This window comes from Anabrus simplex, chromosome 1, assembly GCF_040414725.1.
Source record: "Anabrus simplex isolate iqAnaSimp1 chromosome 1, ASM4041472v1, whole genome shotgun sequence".
Classification (NCBI taxonomy): Eukaryota; Metazoa; Arthropoda; class Insecta; order Orthoptera; family Tettigoniidae; genus Anabrus; species Anabrus simplex.
The window spans coordinates 452,218,150-452,234,320 of NC_090265.1; the positions used below are offsets into that span (position 1 = coordinate 452,218,150).

A 16,171-nucleotide genomic window follows, 5' to 3' on the forward strand; every position below is an offset into this window, starting at 1 on the left:
AAAGACTGTGCTGTCTGTTCAAACAGGAGCAAGAAAGGTGGTAGAAAGGAAACAGTTTACTACTTAAAAATATTTTTCGAGAAAACCCGGTCTCCACCCAGAAAACTGTTTTGAAAAGTACCACACAATGAAAACCTACACGGATTAATGTATTTTGTGTGCCTAATTGTAAATATATTCATGTAACATACTTATATTTTGTGTTAGATTCTTTTGCAGTTTCACATCCTACAGCTGTTCATAGTGCAGAAATTAATTAGGAGTGGAGCAGGAAGCATACGCTAAGGGTAATGGAGTTCAAAAGGTTAAGGAGGATAAAGTGAAGATAAAGAGGATAAACGAACTTACCAGTTACGGTTATGTTCACTTTATCATAATAGCACTGTTTGTACGTTGGTTTGTTCTTTCATTCATTTCTTTGTTTTGGTAATATTTAAGACTCAATGCCTTATTGTGCTTCAGGAGCCCAGTGTATCCACTCAAATCCTATTAAAATAACCATGGTCCTTGACACGATTAGCTGTATTGTTGTACATTATTATGTTTGTTATCAACTACTTCCAAAGGTATACTGTAGGCGACACATGGCCCACGGTGTAGGGATAGCATGACTCTCATACCCAGAGGCCTGGGTTTGATTCTTAGTCAGGTCAGGAATTTTTACCCAGATCTGAGGGCTGGTTTAAGGTCTACTCAGTCTACCTGATTACTGTGATTACAATTGAGGAGCTAAGCTCACCGGACAAAAAAATAGTCATCCTGGTGTGCACGCACAGATGGATTATTAAGCCTGTTTAGATGGAGTGGCGAAAAAGTTCCGTGCTCAACCACACGTGCACTGCCTCTTCTTGAGCACAAGGCAGTAACGATCAGTGAGACATTGATGTTTCAAACAGACAGTGTACGGTGCATGAATTTGCTGGATTTGTTGGTGTACTGCAGCGGACTGTTCAACGTGTCTACAAGCAGTGGTGTACTATACGAACCCAGAAAACATGTCACAATATTGTGGTCAGAAAAAATCCTGACTGAGAGGGACCAGAGATACGTTTCACAGCTTGTGAATCAAAGTCACTTCCAAACCTAACAGGAATTGCTGCAGTCAGTGAATAAGGTCCATCCCAACCTGCAAGCAAGAGAACACTGCAACGGGAACTACATACAATGAACATTTGGAGTTGGTCACCTCATAAGAGACCATTGTCCACACAGGCACATACAGGTGCGTGTCTTCAATGGGCTAGAAATTATCTAAAGTGGACAAAAGCTGACTGACGGAATGTAATGTGGTCTGACGAATCACATTTTTGCCCGTATTCCAATGACGCATGTCGTTGAGTACACGAAAGGCCAAATGAGACATTTCATCCTGGATGTGTGAAAGGTCAGGTTCAAGCCGGAGGTGGTCTGTGATGTTTTTGGGGTGTTTTTTGTATCATGGATTGGACCTGCTCACTGAGGTGACCACTAACATGAACCAACAAGTTTATTTAAACATTCTGGATGATCAGACGTTGCCTTTCAGTCAACATCTGCATGATGAGTATGCTATTGATTCCTCGATTTTTCAAGATGACAATAGCAAAGTTCATTGAGCTGGACACGTGTGACTGGTTTTATGAACATTATTACATCTCGATTTGCCTGCAAAATCACCTGACTTGAACCCCACTGAAAATCTGTGGGACATGTTGGAACAGCAGGTAAACCGCAGACATCAGCACCTCCGCAAATTGGTGGAACTGCGTAATAAAATCCTCAGCGAGTGACTTAATTTGGATGTGACGAACCTGCACAACCTTATGGACTCATTCCTAAAAGAATTCAGGCAGTTACAAGTCCAGAGGCGGAGTTACATGATATTAAATGATGCTTGTAATGATTTCTCCAGGAGTGACTAATTTTTTGTCCAGTGAGCTTATCTGACGATGAGATAGTGGCACCGGTCTAGAAAGCCGAGAATTACGGCCAAGAGGATGTGTCGTTCCGACCACAAGACCCCTCGTAATCTGCAGGCCTTTAGGCTGAGCAAATAGCCATTTGGTGGGCCATGGTCTTTCCTCCTTCCAACAGCGTAGCAGCAATGTAGAAAGTTGAAGCAGCTAGAGCAATCCCATAAGTGCTTCTTACTTTTGCCAAAAGCAAGTTTATTAGAAACGTTTTGCCGGAGCCACGTGGAGCATCTAAAAAAAAAAAAATCCACTTGAACAGAATTAGAGTGGATGCTGTCCAAGACCTCCTGATACACAATATAATGTTTGTGCACTAAATAAGCTTTGGAAGTGGATACAGTTTTCTCTTAAGTCATCAATATCATAATTCTAATATTTTCATTCGCCACGTGGTTAACATATCATGCTCAGCGTGTATGGTATTTGGTACGGTTCGCGATCTTTGGATTTTTCTTCAGTAACTAGTGTTTTTCATATTAGTCCTTATCCCCCTCGTATAGTACAGTATAGCGTAGTTTACAGTTTAGCATAGCATAAGTTAGTACCATACAGGTTTAGTAGTTCAGTGTATAAAAATAGCTGTAGTTTTATTTACAGTACGTCCGTGTATTGGTTAGTCTACGTAGTCTGTGCATGTTTAGCATGTCTCAGTGTTGTTCGGGAAAGACAAGTGGCAAGAAAGTGACTCTGAGATCAGTGGAGTGTTCCCTTTGTAGACCATACCCTCCTTCCTGTGCCAGCCATTATCGGTGAGTGATATGTTATTTCCTCATTATCTTTTATTCTGAATAATGTATTCTCTTTTAGTGTTGGATGTTGTTAGTAAGTGTAGTTTTTACAAAATTGTTTTCAATCCCAATTCATGAGCTTTTCTAAGTACGGTATTACATTTTACAAGGGCTGTTTACCGCGGTCGTGTTGCATCAGCTGTTTTCACAGCACTAGCATGCTGGCAACAGAGGTAAGGCGATGCTCATCTGTTTCATGAAACATCAATTTCCGTGCAGAGCATAAAGCAGAATCCTTTTATTTTTTTTAACTCCTGGCCAACCATCAACATCCTCTCCTTGCTTATGACAAACAATTTTTTTAATTCTTCCAAACGTAGTATGAAGGAATTTCTGTGTAAACTAGCATTTTTGCGGAAGTCATCCACTTAACATAACTAAAAATAAGCCAAAAGTGTTGTATTTGCTTGGGTAGTAAGTTTTTCTGCCAAATTGTTTGTGGTGAAGTAAATGCATGAATCATTTTCAAAATTAGTGGAAATGGAATATTGTTTGTGAATTGTAAAACTTGTTTTACGTCGCACCAACACAGATGGGTCTTATGGCAATGATGGGACAGGAAAGGGACAATGAGAAGGAAGCAGACATGGCCTTAATTAAGGTACAGTCCAAAGATCATCCAGACTCTTTCAGAACTGCTGATGTATCGACCACTTTCATATGTCTTTATCATCAATCTGGTCTTTGTTTTCCAGAGCAAAGGCTGCCTGATCAACCCTTTCGGTGTACTTACAAATATACTTAATAGACTTCTCAGAAGTGGTTATTCCGACTTTGATATGAGCACTGAAAATACGCAATTAAACAGGATTATATGGCACTACCAGTCTGCTAATTCCATGTTCACTGTAAAACCACCACCATCTGACAAATCATCTCCTATGCTTTCAATAACCATCTTCATCCCTTTGTGTCTCTTGAAGCAGCATAGCAGGACAATATTTTGCACAGCTTCCTTCTTTCATACATGGAGAATTTATTTTCAAGTTTCCACAGGGTAGAAGTTGGTCACTAGTAGGATCTGGAATTTCAGCGCATACAAATTGATCAACCATGTTGGAAGAGAGACCTTTTTTCAACCATAGCAAGATGTGAACATCAGACAAGCCTTGTTTTTGCCATTCCACTGATAACATGCAACATCGTACTTTGCTAAACAATTATCCTTTAATTTAATTAAAAGATCAACTCCTTCACTTTATGTTGAAACACCTTTACAGCAATATCAGGTCTGTGGTAGTGTAGGTACAAGACTTTCTTGAATTTCTTTCCATTTAGGATTGCATGTGAGTGTAATGAACAAATCTAAGCTCCTGTTGTGGCAGACATGTCGTGTTCTGTCTTGAGCTCATTCATGTATACACAGAGGACCTCCAGCGATAGATGGCACTACTTCTATTCCATCCATTTGGTCAGCCTGAACATCCTGTCTCCCTATGGCATCTTTCAGGTGAATGTAGTTATCTGCTATAAGCTTCTTATGATGAAATATAATCTAATCCAATTTTTCTGTCTCTATTTTTGTATAGTTATTGACCAAATACTGATTGAATAATGTGCCATATCGCAGTAAATAGTTTTCTTCAACTTCTCTCATCATAATGCGATGGGCTTCAAAACTTCCGAAAGAGACAGTTTTATTCAAAAGGGCTGCACTGTAGTATATCTATTTATTTAAAGATAAAAATTTCATTGTTCCGTATTGAAAAGTATCACAGTTAAATTGAAATAATAAATATGGTAGTTCAACCTATTCAATACAAGTAAATAAGAGATGTAGAGATCACATTCTTATTTAATTAAAAGTGGAAATGGTACCAGCGTAGCAGCAATGTAGAAAGTTGAAGCAGCTAGAGCAATCCCATAAGTGCTTCTTACTATAACTCGAAAAACAATGCATAAGTAAGAAAGAAGTTAACGGTCAAGTCCACACAATATCAGTTGAAGAGGCGATATAAAAATGACGGGGGTAGGCACTGTAAAATTCAGACGAAGTGGAATGTAAGTCACTTAAAAGAAGTAATGCGTAATCAGCACGGCACACGCAATGTTTGGCACTGTCTCACAATGTTCACGAAAAGCAGAGAACAGTTAAATGAGCCAGACTGCATACACCGTTAGGCACAAAGTCACAACACAATCCAAATATGAAGATTTAAAGTCATGAAGAAGCCGAAGACGAGCAGCTCAACCGAAGTAACTTGCAAGCTCCAGAAGATCGGCGCAGTTTACAACGTCAAGTGCTATAGTTTCATATGCCGACGGAGATTGAAGGATAGATTAATGATCAAGTATTTGCTTAGTTCACAAATGTGCCTATACATACTTATAATACGATTCAATATAACTGAATACATAATTATGATCTTGAAGATTTTTAGAACAGTTGACGTGAAAAAACAATAGTGAATAGAAAAAATGGTAAAAAGCGCAATACCGGAAACAAATGAAAACGTGTATACACAGTGCGCTATTTCCTGAATATAAAAAATTCAGGTCGTGATTGAAGTAGTCAAAGTTGGTGGACGCAAGGCATGAGTTTAAATTTGAAAGTGAGGGCCCAAAATGAAGGTGGCAATGTAGGTTTTTCTTATGTTGTTTGATGCCATTTAGAAGCTCAAGACACATGGCAGGGTAGCGGCACCAGATCCATAATAGACTATATCATATCCGACTTCAAATTCAGGAAATCATTTAGGAATGTGATGTCTTCTGGGGATTTTTCGATGATATGCACCACGATCTGATATGTAGTGAAATAAGTATCTCTAGGCCTAGGATAGAGAAAATGAAATCATTCTGTAAATGAATAAGGGTAGAAAATCTCCAACACAAGGAAATTAGACAAAAGTATGTAGATATGATTGCTGGCTCCATGGTGTAGGGGTAGTGTGCCTGCCTCTTACCCGGAGGCCCTGGGTTCGATTCCTGGCCAGATCAGGGATTTTTACCTGGATCTGAGGGCTTGTTCGAGGCCCACTCAGCCTACGTGATTAGAATTGAGGAGCTATCTGACAGTGAGATAGCGGCCCCCGTCTAGAAAACCAAGAATAACAACGAAGACGATTCATCGTGCTGACCACACGACACCTCGTAATCTTTTTAAAGTTAAGAACTTCATTTTGGTCCGTATTGAATCTAGATTTACACTATAAATTGAGGATAATTATGTCCACCTTTTCAATACAAAAACAATGTGACGTCATTAACACATCACATATTTATTACCTTTCAAACATTCGGACCGGTTTCGGCATTATTTGTATGCCATCATCAGCCATAGGAAACTTTGTGACAAGGCCTAAGTACAATATTAACATAACTTACAACATACATATATATAAAAATTGAACATATTCTTACATGACTATTAAAATTTGGTGTACAACATAAAACCTTAGATTAAAATTGGTAGCATATTTTATGCGACATATTATGACTTTATACAATTATTTGACTAAAGTTAAAGCTTTTTGTCAGTTTTTATAATATAATATAATTATAATATAATAATAATAATAATAATAATAATAATAATAATAATAATAATAATAATAATATAATATAAAACTGACAAAAAGCTTTAACTTTAGTCAAATAATTGTATAAAGTCATAATATGTCGCATAAAATATGCTACCAATTTTAATCTAAGGTTTTATGGTGTACACCAAATTTTAATAGTCATGTAAGAATATGTTCAATTTTTTACATATATATATGTATGTTGTAAGTTATGTTAATATTGTACTTAGGCCTTGTCACAAAGTTTCCTATGGCTGATGATGGCATACAAATAATGCCGAAACCGGTCCCAATGTTTGAAAGGTAATAAATATGTGATGTGTTAATGACGTCACATTGTTTTTGTATTGAAAAGGTGGACATAATTATCCTCAATTTATAGTGTACCTCGTAATCTGCTGGCCTTCGGTCTGAGCAGCAGTCGCTTGGTAGGTCAAGGCCCTTCAACAGATGTAGTGCCATGGGGTTAGACAGTTAGTTACATAGATATGATTAGTGAAATGTTCCAAACAATAGAAGGTAAGCAGGTTCAGTATATAGAAAGAGAATGGGTGGTATACAGGGATGACATTGTAGAAACACCAAGGGAACGCCTAGAAATAACTGTGTGTAAAAATGGGAAAAGGCAAACATCTTGGTGGAATGAAGAAGTAAGAGCAGCTTGTAAACTTAAAAAGAAGGCATGTCAGAAAACAAGCACTAATGCAGACAGGGATTTGTACCCCCAATGAAAGAAACAGAGCAAAACAAATAGTTGTTGAATCCAAGAAGAAGTCATGGGAATGATAATAACCTGGAGAGGCTAGGACAATCAGCAAGGAAACCTTTCTGGACATTAATAGAGAGGGAGAGAAAAAGGAAATGAACAATGTTTTGAGTAAATTAGGTGAATTCATAAAAGTTCCCAGGGAATCACTGGACAGGTGGAACGAATATTTTGAAGATCTTCTCAACGTAAAAGGAAATCTTTGTGCCGACGTCACAAACAACCAACGTCATGGGGAGTAGGACAAAGATGTTGGTGAAATTTCACTTCAGGAAGTGGAAAGAATGGTAAAAACTTCACTGCCATAAAGCAGCAGGAATAGATGAAATTAGACCTGAAATTGTGAAATATAGTGGGAAGGCAGGGATGAAATGGCTTCATAGAGTAATAAGACTAACATGCAGTGTTGGTAAGGTACCTTCTGATTGGACAAAAGCAGTAATTGCACCTATCTATAAGCAAGGGAACAGGAAGAATTGCAACAACTATCGAGGTATCTCATTAATCAGTATACCAGGCAAAATGTTCATTGGCATTTTGGAAGTAAGGCTGTGATCAGTGGTTGAGAGTAAGTTGGATGAAAACCAGTGTGGTTTCGGACCACAGAGGAGCTAACAGAATCAGATTTTCAGTAAGCACCAGGTAACTGAAAAATGCTACGAGATAAATAGACTTATCTGGAGAAGACATGACAGAGCATCGAGGGAAAAGATGTTCACTGTTTGGGAAACTATAAGATTAAGGGTAGATTACTAAAATTAATCAAAGATATTTATGTTGACAATTGGGCTGCAGTTAGAATTGATGGTAGAACGAGCTCTTGGTTCAAGATACTTATGTACACGGGTTAGACAAGGCTGTTATCTTTCACCTTTGTCGTTCATAGTTTATATGGGGATTAAGTTGGCTGGAAATACAGTAAGTAGTCTGGTCTATGTTGATGACTTGGTCTTAATGGCAGATTGTGCCAAAACTCTACATAATAATATCTTGGAACTTGAAAATAGGTGCAATGAGTATGATACGAAAATTAGCCTTTCCAAGACTAAATCGATGTCACTAGGTAAGAAATCCAAGAGAACTGAATGTCAGATTGGTGATACAAAGCTCATCATCATTTCGTGTGGCTATTTCTAGCCGGGTGCAGCCCTTGTAAGGCAGACCCTCCGATGAGGGTGGGCGGCATCTGCCATTTGTAGGTAACGGCGTGTTATTGTGGTGGAGGATAGTATTATGTGTGGTGTGTGAGTTGCAGGGATGTTGGGGACAGCACTAACACCCAGCCCCCGAGCCACTGGAATTAACCAATGAAGATTAAAATCCCCGACCCGGCCGGGAATCGAACCCGGGACCCTCTGAACCGAAGGCCGGTACGCTGACCGTTCAGCCAACGAGTCGGACGATACAAAGCTGAAACAGGTAGATAATTTCAAGTACAGTAAAAGTCCACTATAATGAGTACAGCATATAACGAGAACCCCGTTATAACGACATTTTTGCCTGTCCTTTCAAAATTCCTATATTAAACAGTGTATTTTCCTTTGGTTACAGTGAGAATCCTATCACTGATGCATCCGTTATTACGAGTGATTAAGCGTGCGTGATTTTTTCCGTTATCAGTATTTAAGCACCCAGCGATTACATTGCATATAACAGTTACCTTTGGTATTGTTTCCTCGCTATGCTCACTAGCGACATTCAAAAGCAATGTCGGAATCGATTAGTAATATCCGTCAGCTGCTGTTCTGTAAAGAAAAATGGAAATGTCAGAGAAGATATTTTCATAATAAATGCGTAAATAACGTGTCCGATAGCAGTTGCTAAGTCGTTAAAAATAAAGGCTAAAGTAAACAATTGCTTTATTTTAATGTTACATACTGAAATTATGTAAGAATGGGATACACCTCAAGATATGGCAGGGTGCATCATTGATTTCAGAGGTTAGTTTATATTTTCTCACATCTGGTTAAATTTAGGAAAGGCTACTATCAGGTAAATTTATAGCAAGAAGGTTATCATTTCTCTACTGGCGTTTGATGTGTTTTCATGGTACATATAGTACGGTTTAGGTTAGGTGACGCTGGTAGAATAAGAAAACCGAAATGTTTGCCACAAAATGTGATCGACCATTTTTGGTAAAGTATCATTTTTTCGCTATGTGCAATTGCGAGCTCTCTCATCGACATTCGAACGCGATGTTGGAGTCAATTAGTAATATCCATCAACTGCTTTCCGTAGAGAAAATCAGAAATGAAAGAGGAGAACATGTTTTCGTAATAAATACGTAAATAACATGGTCGATAGTAGTTGTTAAATTGTTAGAAATAAAGGCTAAGTAAATGATCGCTTAATTTGAATACTCTACATTGAAATTAAGTAAGAATGTGATACACATCAAGATATGACAGAGTGCATCACTGATTTCAGAGGTTAGATTACATTTTCTCGCATCCAGTTAAATTTCGGTAAAGTTATTCCCATGTAAATTCTTAGCGAGAAGGTTATCACTTTTCTACTGGCGCTTGATGTATGTTTTCATGGTACATACACGGTTAAGTTAGGTGACATTGTTTGAATAAGAAAACTGAAGCATTTACCACAAAATGTGACCTTCGGTATCGTTTTCTAGCTATGTGCACTAGTGAGCTCTCTTGTCGACATTTGAAAGCAATGTCAGAATTGATTAGTAATACCAGTCGACTGCTGTTCCGTAAAGAAAATTTGAAATTAAAGATGAGAACATGTTTACGTAACAAATACGTAAATAACGTGGTCGATAACAGTTGTTAACTCGTTAGAAATAAAGGCTAAGTAAACGATTGCTTAATTTTAATACTCTACACAGAAATTAAGTAAGAATGCGATACACCTCAAGATATGGCAGAGCACATCACTGATTTCAGAGGTTAGTTTATATTTTCTCGTGTCTGATTAAATTTCACAGAGGATATTTCGATGAAAATTTCTAGTGAGAATGTTACCATCTCTCTACTGACACTTGGAATATGTTTTCATGATACTCATAGTAAGGTTAAGTGACGGTCTTAATAAAAATCTGAAACATGTGCCACAAAATGCGATCGATCATCTTCGGTACCATATCATTTTTTCGCTATGTACATTTGCGAGCTCTCTCATCGACATTCGAAGGCGATGTCGGAGTCAATTAGTAATACCCATCGACTGCTGTTCTCAAAGAGTAAAATTCAAAATGAAAGAGGGTGACACGTTTTCATAATAAATGCGTAAATAACGCTGCCGACAGCAGTTGTTAACTCATTAGAAATAAAGGCTAAAGTAAACGATTGCTTCATTTTAATGTTATATACTGAAATTAAGTAACAATGTGATACACCTCAAGATATGGCAGAAAACATCACTGCTTTAGAGGATAGTTTATATTTTCTTGCATCTAGTTAAATTTTGTAAAGGCTATTCCCATGTAAATTTATAGCGAGGATGTTATCACTTCTCTGCGTGCGCTTGAGATAGGTTTTCATGATACATACAGTATATGGTTAAGTTAGGTGATGCTGTTTGAAGAAAAAACTGAAATGATGGCCACAGAGGCCTCTGGAGTGGTACCATAATTTTTTCCGAATGAAATTATACATACAATTTCACGTAGTGTAGGATTTCTAAAAACAACGAGTAAGCCGTTGTGTGGATATCATCTACGAAAATGCAAGTTTTGAAAAAACTGATTGTTGTTTCATACCGATTTTAATGTGTATGGTGTTTTTCCAGACTTTTACAAAAAATTGCATATACCGACAATACGCTACAGCAAGTAAATTTTCGCCGTTATAAATTCTTGCTATAACACACTTCTACCATATTTATGATGTGTGTTATCCCAGAATGGTAGGACAATAAGTGAGATTGAATTAAGGTGCAGCAAGGCTAATGCAGTGAGCTCGCAGTTGCGATCAATAGTATTTTGTAAGAAGGAAGTCAGCTCCCAGACGACACTATATTTAAATCAGTCTGTTTTCAGACCAACTTTGCTTTACAGGAATGAATGCTTGGTGGAATCAGAATATCTTTTTCATAAGTTAGAAGTAACAGACATGAAAGTAGTGAGAATGATTGCTGATACAAAAAGGTTGGAACAACAGCAGGAGGGTACCCAGAATGAGGAGATAAAGGATAAGTTAGAAATTAATTTGATGGATGAAGCTGTATGCATAAACCAGCTTTGGTGGTGCAGTCATGTAAGGCAAATGGAGGAGGACAGGTTACATAGGAGAATAAAGTAGTATGTTATGGAGGGTAAGGGAAGTAGAGGGAGACCAAGACGACGATGGTTAGACTCAGTATCTAACAATATAAAGATCAGTATCTAACAATAAAAAGATAAGAGGCATAGAACTAAATGAGGCCACGGAACTAGTTACAAGTACAGAATTGTGGCGACAGTTAATAAATTCACAGAGGCTTGCAGACTGAACGCCGAAAGGCATAACATAACAGACGGACGGACAGGGTCTCACATATAAACTCAGATTGAACACACTGTGTTTGTACTCTGTGGTATGGCAGCTGCCTCAGCCGAACATACTGCACACGGCCGCCCCACCTTACCTTACCTACCTGGGTTATACAAGCATTGTCCTGGTAACTACATTCTGGCTGACAAGAGCGAGTTCTGCCACTGTAATGTTTCTGTTTTCATTCATAATATTTTCCTTCAGTTCCTCCAATGTGTGAGGAATTGTTCAATAGTCTTTTCCTTTCAGTTTACCCCACAAGTAAAATTCACACACTGTTAGATCTGGAAAACAAGGTGGAAACAGACCAGCACTGATCACTCTGTCAGCAAACACTTCTGAGAATGTAAGCAGAGAATCCTCTGCTGTATGATCAGGGGCAGAATCTTGTTGAAACCATCCACACGATTTTTCTTCTTCTGTTAATTGATGAACGAATGGTGTCGAAATGTCATCTTGTACCTCTCTGCATTTACTGTTGTCTAAAAAAAAAATAGGCCCAATTATTCGTCTTGCACTAACATCACACCAAACTTTTTTTTTGCTAGTGGCTTTACATCGCACCGGCAGACAGGTCTCACGGCGACGATGGGATAGGAATGGTCTAGGATGGGGAAACTGGAGGCCGTGTCGATAGTTAAGACTAAGGCTTGCAAGTTGAAGACCTATAAATTGCCAAAAAAGAGCTGTAAAAAGACCTAAAAATATCCACAAAAAAGGTACCTAAAAGCTGGCAAAAAGGATATAAAAGTGCAATCCAAATTCATTCATAATTTCAGTTTTAATGATATATTTAATGAAGGAATATAATGTTTTAAAATTCAAAATTCTGGTGCTATGCAATATACAGTGTAAAAAAAAAAAAGAATGATATACTTCTTCCTTCAGACATTATATAATTTTGGATTAATATAATTTAAAAAGGAATGCTGGGTTTGTTTAAAAAAAAGTACTTTGAGAATTTAGAATGAAATATTTTTTCCTAGAATGAATTCAACGAATCCGCAGTGGACATCCTGGAGAAGGAAATTAGTGTAACTGGAATCACATTTGGCTTAACCACAATAGGGTTACAGAAATTTGAATTCAGAAACCTCACCTCAGTTGCCCTTGCAGTATATCACAATAGTCATCTCCAGGTTCTTAGGTGTAAAGGATCGTCAGTTTTTCAGACAGCACATTGCAAAGCATCGAGAAACTTATCTCCACATCAATGAATGTAAGGGTTCATAAGTGAAGCAAATATATTCACATCAAAATGTTCCCCTTTCAAAATTTCACTTACCTTGCACGTAATTTCATACTGCTGTTTTTCTTGGCACTAGTTTCATATTTCATTTCATTTTCTCTCTTTTCAGATATGATTCAAATACAGTACACGTATTTACTAGATAATTGTTAAAAAGGTGATGGATGAACTAATGACGATTTGAATTGAGATTGGGCAGTAAAAATGTAGTTGAAAGAAGGTACAGTAGTAAAAAAGGCCTTTAAGACCTAAAAAAATTCTAAAAAGTACCAATAAGCCAAAAATGCCAAAAAAAGGACAAATAAAACCCACCATTTTCTGGCCTACAATGACCCAGAATGAACTTATGTTGGGCCTAGTCTTCGGACACTCGAGGGGGAAAAAAGGGGTTTTCCTCAGCTTCCGACCATTAAGATGAAAACAAAACTTTTACATATAAAAATACGGTGTTGCAATGATAACTGTCTCACCAAGTTAACAGCTGAGATTCAGACTGGTGACTCATGCTTGCCAGGTCGAACACGTGCAGGCTGCTTGCAAGGTCAGGAACTATGCGCGCGTCTCCCATACTGCAGCTTTCTTGAGCTCAAGAACATCACACTACTTACGATCTCTACAAAAAATATCTTCATGGAAAAGTGCTACATGAACATCGATTGTTCGCTTCTTCAAGAAAGTGTCATATGTGTTACAGTTATCCTTTAATGTGTTTTTTTGTGTGTTGATAACTGTATACTTCTTGCCATGTTTTTTCTATCGGCTGATGATGACATTGATATGTGTCAAAACCGGTCCCAAACCAAATTAAACATGTTGTGACATTAATTTGTGCAAAAGTTTATTATTGTATTGAATAGGTGGAACATCTCTCTTTTTAGCATTGTGATTCTCAATTCAATATGGATCCAATCATAAAGTTTTTAATTTTAAACGTAATGAATAAATGAGGTAACTTAGGTACCCACCCTCCCTCAGTGTAAATGAACTCTCCCTCCACATAACACACACATGTGCAGCGACGATAACAACAAGAACGCAGTTTTGAGCATGTGCTTGTGGAGTGGAGCTGTAATGATTTCGAAGCAAGATCAGAGGAGTTGGTTGAAAGTTCAATGAGCTAGAGTCGTAATGCAAGGCAGTGTTATGAAGGCTTGCAAGAGGCTTGCGGTGAAAGAGCATTACCTTGCCGTATTGTAGCCCGGTAGATCAAGGCCTTCAAAGACAGACAAAAAAAGTGTGACACGCATGCCGCAGGCTGCTCATCCTCCAGTAAGTGATGACGATGTGCAGAATGTGAACACGTTCATGCTGGGAGATCGAAATACCACAATGAATTGGCCAACGATACAGGGCTGGCGCCTTTGACTGTGATGCAAATCCTGAAGAAGCGGCTGGGAATGCGGAAAATCGCCTCCAAATGATTTCAAGAAGTTAGTATAAATAACCACCTAATCGATACTTCATTATTGCCTCAGGCAAAATTGAATATAAATCAACACTTACAGGACATGTTTCGAGCACTAAGTGGCAAAACTGAATATAAATTAACACTTACAGGACATGTTTCGACCACTAAGTGGTGTTAATTTATATTCAATTTTGCCTGAGGCAATAATAAAGTATCGATCAGGTGGTTATTTATACTAACTTGATTATACTCATCGATACAGTCATGAAATGGACAACTTGTAATCCAAATGATTTGACGAACATCAAAAATGGTTGCGATTTGATGCAGCTCGTATGCACTTGGAGTGCTATGAACGCAAAGATGAGGCCTTCTTACGGCAGATAATCACTATCGACGAGACCCGGGCCAGAGCTTATGAACTGCAGCAGAACACCAATCAAATGAAACGGTTCGGCCGACCAGAACTCATGTGAAGGACATGCTGATCATTGCCTAAGAATGGGATGGTCTTATCATAAAGAATACCATTCCCCGAGAACATCCAGTTAATGTGGAGTATTACTGTGCAGTTTTTCAAACAAACCTGGTAGCAGCCCCAGCATTTGTCTGGTGTGAAAATGAGAAACCACAGAAACCCATCTTCAGAGCTGCCGACAGTGAGGTTCGAACCTACTATCCCACGGATGCAAGCTCACAGCTGCACGCCCCTAACCGCACAGCCAACTTGCCCAGTGCAATGCAATCTAATAAAATCTTACGACTCGTACAGTAATTTACCTAGAATTCCATATACAACGTAAAATTCTGTAACAAAGCACAGGTACATGAACTAGTTTATACTAAAAGACTCAGAGCAATGAAGAAATAGCATTTTGTAACTATGAGAAAAACTACCTCAGAATGCACAAGAATAGTCACTTTAATTATATAATACCTGGAAAAGTGAGCGGAAATTCTCTCCCCATTCTCTATGGAGACACTCTTTAACTTGAGGATCAGAAGCAAGGAGGCTTGAAGCAGTAGAACTTATACGTCCAGCAGTCCTAGGGAATAATGTGAGCCAAGGAAAAGATGGATACTGCCAAACAAGGCAACACTGATGAAAACGAGCGTTTGGACTCGTATCCAAGGAGCAGGAAGTCCGTTTCTCAGGGCTCAAACATGAATTTAAACACCTCACATACCTAAAACAAAAGATGAGAGACATCTTTAACAAGGTGAGATATACTGTAAGTCCTAATAAATATGCAAACAAATTTGCAAATCTTCTCATCCCAAAGAAACAAGCAAGCTTGAACTTCGATACGACTCTATTCTTGATATTGTGAGCTAAATGAACTGTACGGTGTTAATGTGTGAATGGTATATCCTAGCTTTGGTATTAATAAATTAGAGTAAGTTTTTAATGGTGTCAGAGTGTTGATTTATATTGAAGTCAATCTGATATTCGAACCCAAGTGCCCAGCCTGTCCATTCCCTAGGATACAATAATTTAAATATCAAGAGTGTTTGGGACAAAACGCTCCTTCCTATCTCCATGAACGATGATAGCTCGCTGACCCTCAGAAACTGGAGTTAGAAGACCCATGTTCTGACTACCACTTCACGAGGCTACTTAGCCTGTGGTGCATGAGTATACATTTTAACCATATAGATTATCGAACACCCTTCATTTCTGTATAATGATAATAATTGTCAAAATCATCCAAGTCTGTTTTATTCTTTCTGTCTTCTTTTATTGGGAGCACTACATGTCTTTCCTTTAAAATTCTCTTTATGTTACTCACTGAAATATCTGTAGCCTGGGATACACATAGTTCAATTAAATATGCAGGTTCTTCACTGTTTTTCAATTTAACATTGTACACATTACACATTAATTCCCTTAATATGGCACTGAAGTACTTTCATATCACCCATCTTTCTAATGTGACAGCTACACTCAGCTTCCATTACTACTACACCTTCCACAAAGGGCTTTCACACTGGAG

At 38.1% G+C, this 16,171-nt stretch overlaps 1 protein-coding gene across 1 annotated transcript in view; it reads right to left on the reverse strand.

Moving 5' to 3' along the window:
* hd (humpty dumpty) overlaps positions 1 to 16,171 on the reverse strand; it is a 149,073-nt gene that overhangs the window by 60,924 nt on the left and 71,978 nt on the right. The window contains exon 5 of the mRNA XM_067144388.2: positions 15,115 to 15,364. Within this exon, the coding sequence (XP_067000489.1) occupies positions 15,115 to 15,364 (250 nt within the window). The remainder of the gene's footprint in view (positions 1 to 15,114; positions 15,365 to 16,171) is intronic.